The 14647-nt window shown below is 41.4% G+C and overlaps 1 protein-coding gene and 1 pseudogene across 1 annotated transcript in view; one reads left to right on the forward strand and one right to left on the reverse strand.

The window, feature by feature from the left end:
• Positions 1 to 263: 263 nt before the first annotated feature.
• The window catches only part of DNAJC3 (DnaJ heat shock protein family (Hsp40) member C3), an 88092-nt gene continuing 73708 nt past the window's right edge, over positions 264 to 14647 (forward strand). The window contains exon 1 of the mRNA XM_068526977.1: positions 264 to 428. Coding sequence (XP_068383078.1) covers positions 347 to 428 — 82 coding nt within the window. The 5' untranslated portion in view covers positions 264 to 346. The remainder of the gene's footprint in view (positions 429 to 14647) is intronic.
• LOC137752253 (ferritin heavy chain pseudogene) lies at positions 8464 to 9010 on the reverse strand (annotated as a pseudogene).

Genomic DNA, 14647 nt, shown 5'->3' on the forward strand with positions numbered 1-14647 from the left:
TTTGGAGCTCCTGACAGCTCCACCGCAGGCGGACGCAGTCTTGTCTCGTGCTTCCACGTTATCCTATCAGAGAAGGGGCGGGGGCGGCGGCCCCCACAGCCTATCAGCGCGAACCACGACCCCGGCGAGCCCAGTAGGAAAGTGGCCAGGAAGAAGGCGATTGGGCGGCGGCGGCGCTCGGGGCGTAGCCCCACCCCGGCCCCGCCCACCGCTGCCTTCCTCCGCGGGGCGCCAGCCGCCTTAGGCCCGAGCAAGAGCGGACGGCGGGCGCAGCTGCAGCGTGAGCGCCGGCGGGGGCTGGTGGGCCCCGCACCTTTGCTCCTCGTCAGCGCCCGCGTCCTCGGACATGGTGGCCCCCGGCTCTGTGACCAGCCGGCTGGGCTCGGTGTTTCCCTTCCTGCTCGTCCTGGTGGACCTACAGTACGAAGGTGAGTCGTGTCCTGCCCCGGCCGGAGGAGCGGGCTCCCGGGCCAGGCCTCGCAGCACTTCCCCGCCTCCGTCCCGGCACGAGTCTCGGGGCGGCCGGGGCGGTGGGGCGGGAGCCGGGGACTCCGCGGCCTGGCTTGGGCCTAAGCCCGCCCCTGGGCGGGGGCCGGCTCCCGGTTCCGGGTTTGTCTGGGGAAGAGGTGCGGGGACCGGCGGGCCGCGGGGCCGGGACAGCGGGTTTGGTGTGAGGAGTGGGGCCGATAGGGTCGGGGGGAAGCGGGGCACCGGGCAGCGACTTCTGGGGCGTCCTGGGACGCGGAGACCCGGGCAGCCGTCGGCTCCCGGCCTCGCTCGGGACCCTCGCTTGGCGCCTGGGGACTCTTGGTCAGTGGTGCTGGGAGGAGGCGGTAAAGGTGGCCCAAGGGGGGGCTTCTTTGGCTTTGGAGTTCCGGGGGGTTGGCGGTGGGGAGGATGTCCTGCTGGGTAAGGTAAGGGGGAAAGTGTTGAATGTTAAAAGTGAGTAACCATCACCCCGCTCCGCTCTGTCTTGTGTCTAGAAGTTGTTAGGTTGCTGCGTTAAGGAGCCGGTGTTGGCATTCAAGCTCCCGGCGGGCAGGGCACTAAGTTTGTGGCTTTGCAGTTCCCAGCCTGTTGTTGGTTCAGCTTTCCTTTTACGAGTTCTCTGAAAAAATGTCCCCGTAAGAAGATACGAATGCTTAAGCTTCACTACGGTCCTACAGTTGGGAATGTTGGCTACTGTAACAGAACAGCAGAAACGGAGGGCTGTCCCGTCTTAGTTGTCAGCTTGAGGAGTAAGAGTGAAACCTGCAAGTGCCCGTTGAACTGATGCTCCTAACTTGGTTACCCTGCGAAATATTCGAGTATAATGACATACCACGTGCACTGACCTATTTTCGTCCCCATGAATAGGCTAGTAGTCAAATTAAACAGTTTAATAATGGACTTAATATTAGAGGGAGTGAGGAGCTGAAGTTGGGAATTGTTTACGGTAAAATCCCCTCAGAATTTTAAACTTACAAAAAGGAGTAATACTTTCCAATTTTTAGGTGTCATTTATGGCAGTGGTTTTTTTTTTGGAGGGGGGGGTTCCCCTGGAGACCATATATTTTTTGGAACCCAAAATCAAGATATATAGTGTGATAACGTTGGGACAAAGAATTTGACAGTGAAATTTGAATGCCTGGACCACTTTAATATAGGTCATGAATTCCAGTTCTTTTGCGTTTTCTGATGTTAACACCTCCTACCCGGTGAAGTTTAGCGTTAATCCCCAGTTGTCATTAATTAATTATGGCCACTAAAGAGAAAGTTGCCTATGTTCTGCTTAACATCAATTATTTTTTAAGTTACACAGGTACACACTTTTGAATGATTTGCTTTTTCCACTAGCTTGTAGACCACCTTTTTAGAATCGCTGTTCTGTAGGACTCTTAACACTTCATGCCTCTCCTGTGGTATTTTCCAGAAGAAAAACCTCACTAGAGAGCTTTTCTGTATGGGAGGCATTGGTAACATTTCTCAGAGGGGTGCTAAAGTGCTGTCTTCTTTAGGGTGTTGTCTGTGTAAAGTAGCAGGGACTTGGTACAGGTGGTAGGGAAGAAAGGAAAAGGATCTTACATTTATTGATGGTCTGCTGTGTGCCAGGCACTCTCCTAGACACCTTTCTGTAAGCTGTCTCTTATTCATGGAGGTCTGTGATGTTATTTCTACTTTACAGATGAGGGAACTGAGGCTCCAAGAGTTTAATTAACTTGGATAAGGTCACACAGCTGTTAACTCTAAGAGCCATAAGTTTAACTCAAGTTATTTGACTCTAAAGTTCATCTTGTGTGTGGGCTGGAAACAGAAGTTAAGTGGTTGACAGCATAATGTGGGCCCAAGCATTTGTAAGTGGTGGCAGCTGAGAAAAATCAGCATTTTTGTTTGTTTGCTTGCCGCCAGCAGTAATGAACAGGAAGGTGGTTTCCTGACATGTTTATTAATACAGCGGTTCTCAAGCTTGAGTGTGCATCACCTGGAGAGCTTTTTAAACAGAGTGCTGAAACTTACTCCCCAAATTTTTGATTCAGTAAGTCTAAGTGGGACCTGAAGTTTTGCATTTCTAAAAAGAAATCACTGGTGAGAATCACTGGTGTAATAAATTATATAGCGGAGTTAACTTAGGTATCTGTTATTACATATCTATTATTTTATTTGGTGATGGGGATATAAAGATAAGAAAGAACCTCTGACTTTCATTAGCAAACGGTTAGCTCCTGTTTTCCCAAATAAGTTCTGCCTCTGGGTTCTCTAACCTAAAAGTCCTCTGGAGTCATTCAGGACTGTGTGATCCCACTGTTAGGCTTAAGGCTTGGGGAGAGAAGAAATAAACGAGAATGGGTGTGAGAAGAGTGAATGAGAAACAAGAACTTGCATATGTTGGAGACTGTTGCCAATAATTAGCTTAGCTGGCCTAGTTTTTTCTGATTTAAAATATTCATCCTTTTTTTTTCTAGGCTTTTCTGTTAATTGTAATTCAGAGAAAGAAAATATGTGATAGGCTCATGAATTGAAAGGTTAAATCTTTTAGCACCCCTTTTCAAAAAGGCCTTTGAAAGAGGGAAGTCCAAAGCACTAGTTTGGGAATAGAAATTTTGGAGCAGAAAGAAAACTTTAGTATAAGTATCTACTTTAGTATTCTCATATTACAGATAAGGAAGCTGTTCTAATTCTCTGCTAATGGTGTGTTCTATTTGGTGATTTAAGTAGGAACACAACCTGGGAACCAAACCTTCTTTTATCTCTTTTTCTTCCTTAACATTCTTTCAGGTCTCAATTTTTCTTTATTTCACTGAACTGATCTGACTAAACCATATATTTTGGACATTGGGAAAAGAATAGTTAGAAATCTCCTGAGTACAAAAGATGGTGATACTTTTTATATGAATCTAACTTACTAAAAGTATGTTTTGTGTTCTCTAGGATTTTCTTGACATTATTTAAATATGAAAAGAATAAAGTAGCGAAAACAAAGGGCTTTCCGTAATTTATATACAGTAGTCCCCCCTTATCTGCGGTTTCGCTTTTCTCGGTTTCAATTACTTGTGGTCAACTGTGGTCTGAAAATATTAAATGGGAAATTCCAGAAATAAACAACTCATAAGTTTTAAATTGCGAACTTTTCTGAGTAGCATGATGAAATCTCGTGCTGTCTCACTTAGGTCATGAATCATCCCTTTGTCCCATGTACCCCACCTGTTAGTCACTTAGTAGCTATCTGGATTATCAGTGGTATCGCAGGGCTTGTGTTCAGGTCACCCTTATTTTACTTAATAATGGCCCCAAAATGCAAGCCTAGTGATGCTGACAATTTGGAAATTTGGATATGCCAAAGAGAAGCCGTGAAGTGCCTCCTTTAAGTGAAAAAGGGAAAGCCCTTGACTTAGTAAGGAAAGAAAAAAAATTGTATGCCGAGGTTGCTGATTTCCACGTTAAGAACGAATCGTCTATCCATAACTGTGGAAAAGGAAAAAGAAATTTGTGCTAGTTTGGCTGTCGCAACTCAGACTGCAAAGGGTGCGGCCACAGTGTGTGATAAGTGCTTAGTTAAGATGGAAAAGGCATTATATTTGTCCAGTAAGATATTTTGAGAAGAGGGGACCACATTCACATCTTTTGTTACAGTGTATTGTTATAATTGTTCTATTTTATTATTGTTGTCAATCTCTTACTGTGTTTAATTTATAAATCAAACTTTATCACAGGTGTGTATGTATAGGAAAAAACATAGTGTATATATAGGGTTCGGTACTATCCGTGGTGTTGGTATCCACTGGGAGTCTTGGAATGTGTTCCCTGAGGATAAGGGGAGATTCTTATAAACTAAGTATTTTAGCAGATGATCAGATTGCTTCTAGAATTATTTTAAATTCATTTAATGATATAGGCTATAGTTAGCAGTAGTGTCCAAGTCCCAATTCATTTGACTAGTTAGCATTGCTAAGTGCCCAGAAATGCAGTTGATTAGATTCTGTGGGACAGGGGGAGTTGTTCTGAGGTGGGTGCCCCATAGTAATTAGGCTTTACTTTCCCATATGAAGGTAATTAATGGTGGTTAAGTTTAATTTCTATTGCCAGGGTTCCTTTGGTTATTGTCCGGCTATTAATCTTTGTTTCTATGGAAATAATCATGGGAACCCAATCACCTGCTCTTAAGAACAAAAACGTCATGTCAACCATAAATTGATTTTTCAAGGTCTTTGGAATGCTGCTTTTTAAAAAACATTTTAATAAGTTTAAAAAATCTGATGAGTTTATGTTATGTGGAGTTCTGGCATATGGAGAAGACTCATTTAATCAGTTAGCAGAGGCTTCACTGTAGTGTTCTTTGGTGAGGTATATGTAGTATAGAACTCTTGGTTTTTGTCTTTGAGTTTACAGACCGCTTGGGGATATAAAACATGCTTTGTGAAGCATCCAAGTCCTCTTCCCTGCTTTCTCAGTGTAGATTTAGTGGTCCATCCTGTAGTCACTCCACTGAAAACAGCCTTTAATTTTCTTGCCCCTGTACTCTTTTGTTTTACTCACTTGGCACAATTTCAACTGATTAAATCCACCTTGGCCAACTTGTTTGTCAAACCTCAGAGCTGAACATGGATGGAGAAAAACGAAGATAACCTTGCTGACTGGTCTCGTTTTAAGCGTATAATCTCTATTTCAAATGCACACTCATTACTGCTAGCATTCCTACAATTCCCTAGTATGTCTATTGAAAATCAGTGTCTCAAACCTTTTCCTCTTTCCTTAAATCTCCAATTTACACCCTCCTTTTCTTTCTTCTGTTGCCTCATTCTTTTAGACTTTATCTTTATTGGGAAAATGAAAGCCGCCACAGGGCAATTTCCTCTTCTTTCTACCTCTGAATTTACTAGCCTACTTGCATCTCTACCCATTCTGCTAATTTCCTTATATTAATGGATAAAGCATCTCTATTCCTGGCAAAATCCAATTCCTATACTTATGCCCTGGATTCCATTTCCTCTTGCCTTCTGAAAATATTGCTTCTACAGTTATTGTTTTTCTCCTGTATCATCATTTTCTTCCTCTTCTGGGTCATTGACATCAGCACTCCAACATGCTGTAGTGTTTCCACTATAGTGTTTCCAAAGTTTTGATAGCAGAACTTTAAAGAGTGGTTGGTAGTCTCTACTGCTATATTCTCATCTTCTGTTCTCTTCTCAACCTAATACTCCACCAATACTGCAAAGCCTTACTTATCTGACTCCTATTTACTTATATCTCTTTTCATCTTAATCTTTTCCATCACTAGGTTCCTACCACATCAACTTTACTTCCAAATGCCAAGCTCATTTTTTGACTAAGTGTCTTTATTCCTGTTGTTGCTATACTCTGAAGAGTTCAGAGAACAGCCAAATGAGCATTCATGTTTCAGTCCTGACATATTATGTAAGAAGTACACTCTAGGTCAGTAAATATTCTCCCTTTACCTTTTTGTATTTTCTTCATAAAACTTAATATTGTCTTGAACTACCTCATTTGTAGTTCTTGTCTGTCTGTTCCTCTAGAATATAAGCTTTATGGAAAACACTCTTGTCTCTATACCTAAAACATGTTGACGTGAAGTAGATGTGCAATAAATATTTTCAGAATGGATGAGTGAGGTTGATGTTTTAACTTTTTTTTTTTTTTTTGGTAAGGACCATTGCACACTTATTTTCTAAGTTGAAATTCCTTGAACAAGGAGTCCCATCACAACATTTATGCCTTCACAGTTAATTGAAACAAAGACTAATGTCCATTGAAATTGAGCAAACTTGGTTACAATAGATTTTATTTTCCTAGTTTACCCAGGAAGATTTTCGTGCAGGCATTGTTCATATGTACTTGCTACATAACTACTCAGCCTTTTCTTCCTTTCAGTTTGGCTTTGTATACTAAAACACTTTTTAGGTTAGAGTGATTGGGAAGAGATGCTTACAAGGTCTAGGGTTTCCACCTCAGTGTATTTTTATTAAAACTGTTTCGTCATTGGTCCTCACTTGACTGTGGAATTGCTAAGATAATGAACTTCTTGCTCTTTCTGTGGCCAGATTCCACTGTTTTCTGTGTTTCTGTCATGAGACTTTTTTCAGACTCTGCCGCATCTTGCTTTGATCTTGGATTTAGATAGGACCTTTTACAGACAGTACTTTTTTTTTCCCCTTGTGTTCCTTTTTAGAATGATCTTACGGTTCTCCTCCTCCCTGACATTCTAAGTGCTCCAACCTGAACAACCACCCTAAACTTGCTTCTGTTCTGCTACCTGGCCTTGGCTTGAGCCTTAGCATCTGTGACCTTTTGTTCTTGCCTTTTTCAGTCTGGTTGCTCCAGTCTTGATTGTGACTCTCAGCACATCATACTTTTAACCCCTCAACTTTATGTTTCTTAAAATTCTTTATATTTTGCTCTCTAAAATATGACAGATTCTAATAGTAACTTCAGTGAAAGACTTAGCTACTCCACCTTTTTTCCTGTCCTTCCCGTATATTTTGCTGACTTTGGTTGATGCTTGTCTATGGAGAAACCTGTTGTTTAATTCTGTTCAGGAGATGGCAGGATGTTTGGTTGTCTGATCTCTCAGAATTAGGAGACTGCTTTCATTGTCAGTGTCTCCCAGGATGTGGCAATGGAATAAAAAATTATCCGTGGCTCAAAATAACACAGTTGAGATATTGCAAAAACAGCCACATTTGCAATTTTTTAAGAAACATATTAGTGTCTTTATGAGTCTTTGGTAGTAGTATAAGTTTGATTTTTTAATTGTTATTACATATCTTAGCTTCTGGTATTCTGATAAGTTATACATTTAAGAAGGAATTTAGTTACATTCATTCAATAAATATTGAGTGTCCGCTTTGTGCAAGGTACTGAACTAGGTGATAAAGAGAAGAAAAGACCGTTCATTTTCTCCGACTTGCTTTTGATCAGGTTTGGGACTATGGGGGTTGTGAGAGGCAGGCAAGCTGTGAAGGTCAGCTTACTGAGACTGTGATATTGCAAAGCGAAGTGATGTACTTGTGAGTGGAGGGATGCACAGGATAGCAGGAGCATAGGAGGAACTTTCCCCACCTTCTCACTGAGGTAGTGAGGGAAAGTTTCACAAAGGAACCAGCATTTGAGGGCAGAATCCTGATGGAGGAGTAGAAATTTTCCAGGTGGGCAAGTGGGGAAGGCCTTTTCATGGAATAGCAAGTTTAAAGGGATGCAGTGTAAGAACTGGTATGTTCAGGAAAGTTCAACCAGTTCATTATGTTATAGGGGTATAAAGTAAGAGGTGAAGGAGTGAGGGGTGATAAGACTGGGCCCACATCAAGGGACCTGATCAAGAAGGGTCTTGTTTGCCTTTAGATCTGAAGGGACTTAGGTTGAATCTAGCCAGCGACCTGAAAATACTGCAGAATTGTTACTAGGAGTGCATCTTGGGAGGATTGCTCTTGCAGTAGCATGGGGGCTGGATGTGGAGGAAGGTGAGAGAAGATCCCAGTTAGGAGACACACCATCTCTTTCGGGGAGAAGGGGGCCTACACAACCGCCACGTACACTATGGCAAGTTCTATTATGGAAAAGTGACCAAGGTGCACTGGAGGAATGATAATTCTCCCTGGGTGATTGAAATTCTTGTAGAGGAAGTGGTATTTACTTATCACGTTATTAAATAGAAATTACACTGGGTAAAATTGTAACATAAGAAAGATCTGAGTTTTATTTAAAAGGCACAGAGAAATGCTGGATACCTCTTTTAATCATCGAAGGCAAGAGAAACTTAGTTTGGAGAGGAGCTCAACCTTTGGGGTGACAGTATATGTAACTTTTTGGAGGGATACCACATTACTTTATTTGAAGGAATAGTACAAATGAAAGAACGTAGATGGATGTTTTAGTGCAACTTATAGAAGAGGTAAAGGTGACCCCAACGTGCATGCACTGCCTTGGTGACCAGGAAAGTGACCCTGTGGCCATGGGAAGCCAGCCCGAGGCTCAGCTCTCAGTGTCCCTGTCTCCCAGGGTGTGCTTGTAAGGGGGATACTTTGCCATGCCAGATTCGTGGGTCCCCATTTGTGCAAGCTGGTGTCATGGTCACCCAGTTCTTCGGATTTCATCTGCTCATTCAGGTAGTGAGTCTCAGTGAAGTCACACAAGTGGGTATCATTTGTCAGTGAACAGTTTGTGCCGTTCCAGTAGGGACTGATGCACACTGTTTTCCAAGTGTAACGCATGTTCTATTGCATTCGGCGAGCTTGCTCAGTCATCATGGTTTAGTTTCTTGGTATCCTGAAGAGTTTGGGATTCAGCCACCTCGTTGGTTCTGCAGCTCCATCAGTTTCTCAGCGTATTCTCTCTCCTCATGACACTGCTGAACAAAATATTAGGCAGTGTCCCTCACAGCTACACCATCGGGGTCAAAGCAGCAAGACACAGCCAGGTAGATGTAGGAGGCGTAGAGCTCCAGGTGGGTCTGGTGGTTGATGGGGGCCTCCGAGTCCTGGTGGTCGCTCCGGCACAGCCGCGCGGGGGACTCGGTCATGGTGGCAGGTGGCCGAGGAGGGGCCTCCAGGGTGCTGTGGGGAGGTGTTGCAGCAACGGTTTGACCCAAGCTCTGTCAAGCCCTGTTGAAGCAGGACACCGCTGTGGCTCTCCGTGAAGAATGTCTGGCTGGGGCATCTGGACAAAGTACTTCAAGGAACTTCGCAAATGTGTTCTTGGTTCCCACTAGGCTTCAGGCTCCGCTTGTGAGGTTGGAAAGGATTGTGGCTAAAATGTTGCATTAAATGATGGGTTCAGTGAGTGAAGCATACAAGGCTTAGTAGCTGTGGAAAGAAAGCTTAGCCTGGTTTATATGGGGAAAAGTTTCCTGAGCTGTGGTGCAAAGAAAGCTAGGCTTTGGAATTGAATCTTATTGTGACAGTTACTGTGAGCCTTCAGGCAGGTTGAGTAACTTCTTTGAGCCTCAGATTCCTCAGTTATAAAAGTATGAAAGATGTTTACTTTCTAGGTTTGTTGTGAAAATTAAGTGAAATAAATATACAGAAAGTATCCACCATATAGAAGGTTCTTAATTTCTTTTTGTGTTACATCTTTCCTGTTAGACATTTTCATGACTGGATAAGGAAAGTACTGTGACTAATGGTTTATCTCGTATCCAAATTTCTTACCTCCTCAGGCAATCTGGAATCTTCTATTCAGTACATTGATCTGATCTTCCCTTTTGAGAAAATGTAAATGGGAGATGTTTGAAATCTTCTTGCTAATTTGAAGACTACCTCCTTTCCCCGACATGTTGAGAACACATAGATAAACCCATCAACTTGCTCTAGTAATTAATTGTTCTTACTGTAACAGGCTGGATCCTTCCACAGCCCACACACAGCATTTTCACCATTTTTATTCCATCCCTAGTTCATTCTCTAGTATCATTTTAACATGGTTTCTGCACACATGTTTCTGCGTAAGTGATGCACAGTCCTTTATGTTTTACACTAGGAACTGTAAATGTTTATGGGTGTAGAGTTTATATTAGAATTTACCTTTAGAAGATCAAAATGAACTATCTTTAATTGTTTTAATTTTCCCACCTCTATCTCTTAAAAAGATTTAAAGTAAAACCTTATTTTGTGAAATTTTCTACATTTACAAAGGTGGGGAATGGTATCATGAATCCCCAAGTACTAATCTCCCAGCTTTAATGGTTTTCAACCCATGACCAATCTTATTTCATCTATACCTGTGGATTATTTTGGAACATTTCACATGATATCATTTCATTCATAAATATTTTAGTATTTATGAAAGATAAGGACTTTAAAATTTTAGAGTCTGTATCATCTATATTCCCCGCAGTGTCTGATTATAATGCTATACCTTTGAACTACAGTTTGACGAAAACGTTTAAGGCAGGGTTATTTTGCTCTTCTTTCCTGACTTAATTGGCTGCTTAGTTATAAAATATGTCTCTGGTGTTAACAAAATATTCTCTAAAAGTTTTCAACTGCAAGTGATTATTTAATCAGTACATTGTTAACAAAACACATTCCTCAGTTTACTTTTTAAGCACACGAATACATTCTTACTAGAAAAAATTAAACAGTACAGAAATATTTACTATATCTTCTTTTTAAAGCATAAATGAAATCTGAGTATATTTACTGTAATGCAACTTGCTATCCTTGGTTCACACCACCACAGTCCTTTCCATTCTTGCCTGCCTCTAATCTGTTTTCCACACCGCAGCCAAAGTGATCTTTTTAAAATGTAAATCAGATAGTCAGTTCCTTGCTAAAAACCTATCTAATGACTTCCCTCTGCTCTTAGAATAAAACCCAGATTTCTTACCATAGCCTGCAAGGCCCAGTGTGATCTGTATTGCCCGAATCCTCTATCCTCCTTACCACGCTGGGAGCCTCCTTTTGATTCCTTAAAGTTGAGCTTGGTCCTACCCAAGCCCTTTGAGCTTATTTTCTGCTCCTTGCCTGGTCATATTCTGGCATGCTGGAGGCTTCTTGTCATTCAGGACTGCTCTCCCGCCTTTTATGCTTTAACTCAAACATCTTCTCAGGGAGGACTTATTTGACTATATTTAGTACTCCTCTTCCTTCTCTCTGTCAGAAATGATCTTGTTTCTCCATCTTTTTCTCCACTGCATCCCTACTGCTAGATTAGTCAGTGCATAGACATTTGGTCTTTTTTTTAATGTGTGTGGCATCCTGTGGATCTGTAAGAATGTCAATTGTATTCATTTTTAGATTTTTTTGCTCCACTAAGTTTGGTTCCTTAATTTTCTTATTTGGTGTTAGTTTCTTATGGATTGATTTTATGATTATCTTTGTTTTTCAGAATTGCTCATTGCTAATCTTTGAATTCTGATTGTGGGAGAAGGCTGATTGCCTGTCTGGAGGCAGAGAAATCCCCAGGGCCCCTTCCTTTTCCTTGTATCAGAGTTTGGATCCCTCAGAGAACTGCAGCCACCTCCATGGTACATTTCCCCTGAGAGGGTCTTTGGATATGATTTTGCCCACCAATCTAATCCTGTCCTTTTTATGTTTTGAGAATTTTTCCCAAATTTCTGTTTTTTAGGTGGCCCTCTTCTTCTTTTAAAAACTTTTTTTTCCAGCAAGATTATGCATTTATCTTTTTAAGTGAAGTCTGTCATTTCTAGAATTTGAGCATGTTGGGAGGTAGGCTCATGTGCTTAGGTGACTGTCTTACTCTAGTCCCCATGGACTACTTTCTTCAAAAAAAATTTTTTCTAATGTAAGGGGTAGTTTTTATCAGCCAGTCTTCTCCTCATTGAAAGGATTTAAATTAAAAAAATTTTGTTTTTGGAAAATCTTAAAAATATACCAAAGTAGAGAAAATAGTATCATTTACCACTGTGTACCATCTGTCACCCAGCTTCAAAAATTACCAACACCGGGTCGCTCCTATTTCATCTATATTTTCATCTTCCTCTCCAAGATTATTTTGAAGTCAATCCCATTCTTCACATTATGTGTTCTGTAAATACTTCAGTATGTGGCAGAGACTCCAGTGTAATGCTGGAAAATAGCCTCTCTCTTCAGAGTCCCTGATTACCTGCAGTCTGGGGAGTTCTCATAAAGCTAAAGCCTGCTGGATTCTCCTTGTTGCTTTTTTGGGAGAGACTGCCTTATTCATTACTGTTATGGCCACAGTCTTACATATAGATTTCAGTAACATTTGTTAAATGAAACGTTAATTTCTTTAATCTTCGTTATGGAAAGTAGGTTATAATTTTGGATATGGTATGGAATAGGTGGAAACAGGTGACCCTCACATTCTGAATATAATCAGTTTCTAAATCTATATTGCATAGTGAATTTTCACAGGGCAGGAGCCTATATCTTCATTTTAAGTGGGAAAAATAACAGTACTTTCCCAGCCTACTGAAATCCCCCAACTGATTTCTCCAAATTTTACCCACACGCTCTTAAATAGGTTAGATATTTTCACATTGTTGCCCTAAACAAATAGGGCTCTGCAGGACCCTGAGTTTTTTTTTTTTTTTAATTTATTTTATTGAAGTATAGTTGACTTAAAATGTGTTAATTTCTGCTGTACAGCACAGTGATTCAGTTATACGTATATATATATATATATATATATATATATACACATACATACATTCTTTTTCATATTCTTTTAGGGTTTATCACAGGATATTGAATGTAGTTCCCTATGCTGTACAGTAGGACCTTTTTATTTATCCATTCTATATATAATAGTTTGAATCTGCTGATCCCAAACTCCCAATCTATTCCTCCCCCCACCCCCTTTACCCCATTGGCAACCACAAGTCTGTTTTCTGTGTCTGTGACTCTGTTTCTGCTTTGTAAATAAGTTCATTTGTGTCATATTTTAGATTCCACATATAAGTGATATCATATGGTATTTGTCTTTTTCTGACTGACTTCACTTAGTATGATGATAGTCTCTAGGTCCATCCATGTTGCTGCAAATGGCATTATCTCATTCATTTTTATGGCTGAGTAGTATTCTATTGTATATATGTACCACATCTTTATCCATTCATCTTTTGATGGACATTCAGTAGATTGTTTCCATGTCTTGGCTGTTGTGAATAGTGCTGCTGTGAACAAAGGGGTGCATTTTATCTCTAAATTGTAGTTTTAGGGCTCCAAATTTTTGAGACCACCAAGTTTCAATTTCCTCCTTCCCCCTCTCCCTTTTTCCCTTCCTCCGTTGTACAGAGGGCTCCAACAGGCAGCCAAGGTAATAAAACACTATACAGAAACTGCAGACCAGGAATAGGAAAAGCAAGCTGCTTTGTTTAGTAGGGTAAATAGTAAGGTAAAGTGCATTTCATTTGGCTTTTTGCTCTATTCGATGAAGTCAGGAATTCGCTAGCTTTTGATGACTGAAATAGCAGGCAGTTGCCCAAATAGTTGCTCTGGGTGTCTTCCTGGACTCCTGCTCTTTCTTCACTTGACCTCTGCATCCAGACAGTTGACATAAGTGACAGGTAGTCGTCTTTTTCTTTCTCATATTTTTGTAAGCAGTGTATTCTTCTCTATTTCCACTGCTACTACTCCACGGTCAGGTCAGCGTCATGTCGCCTGGATTATTGTAACAGAGAGTTTATTGGTCTCCCTCTTCCCTTCTGGCTGTTTACTGGAATCCTCTAGCAGTGAAAGCGACCCACTCAGAGCAGTGAAGTCATGATGGAGAGGAGAGCTGGCTGAAATCCTGGACTTTGAGTTCTCTGAAAGCCTCATTAATCTTGAGCTCTGGGCTTCTAAGTATGATGTTCTTTGTGTTTGGAGTGCTGGTTTCTCTCTTCAGCCTTTTCCCACAGGTCCATCCTCCCCATTTGTCCGTCAGGTTTCAGGGAGGACGTCGGGGAGACCGCGTCCCCCTCCTCACCCCCAGCACTGTCCCATAGAACTTTCTGTGATGGTGGCAAATGCTCTGTATCATCCTTGCTGTCCCACACACTAGCCGCTAGCTATCCAGCATTTACACTGACTAGTGAGACTGAGAAGTTGAATTTTAAATTTAATTTTAACTACAGGTGTTAGGCGCCTTCACTTGTGCCCTCACAGCACCCTGTGTGTATTCCTCCCATCCAAACACTTACTGTAGTGTATGTTTTCCCAACATTTTGTTACTAAACATTTTGCAAAGTTGAAACAGTTTTATACTGTCCAGTCCTATACCCATCACCTAAACTCTACCATTAATGTAATTAGTATACTTGGTTTTGTTTTTCTTTTGACTGCGTCGTGCAGCATGTGGGATCTTAGTTCCCCGACCAGGGATCGAACCTGTGCCCCCTGCATTGGGAGCGCGGAGAGTCTTAACCACCGGACTGCCAGGGAAGTCCAGTATGCTTGTTTTTAACACATATCCATCTGGGCATTTCTCTATCCATCCATTAATCCTTTTTTAAAAAATGTTTTTCAAAATAACATCCATACACAGGTCCCTAAATACTTTAACATGCATATCATCAGTAGTTTTTGGGGGGGATTAAAATTTATATACAATAAACTGTCCACTCTAAAGTATAAGTCTGCTGGGTTTGATAACTGTGTATGTAACCCCGGTGTAACCCCGGCTTTCATTAGGATTAGAACAGTCAGCACTCCAGGGGGTTCCTCCTGCCCCTCCACTCCTTTCTCCCACCTTC

This window comes from Eschrichtius robustus, chromosome 18 (assembly GCF_028021215.1).
Source record: "Eschrichtius robustus isolate mEscRob2 chromosome 18, mEscRob2.pri, whole genome shotgun sequence".
In the NCBI taxonomy this organism is placed as follows: domain Eukaryota; kingdom Metazoa; phylum Chordata; class Mammalia; order Artiodactyla; family Eschrichtiidae; genus Eschrichtius; species Eschrichtius robustus.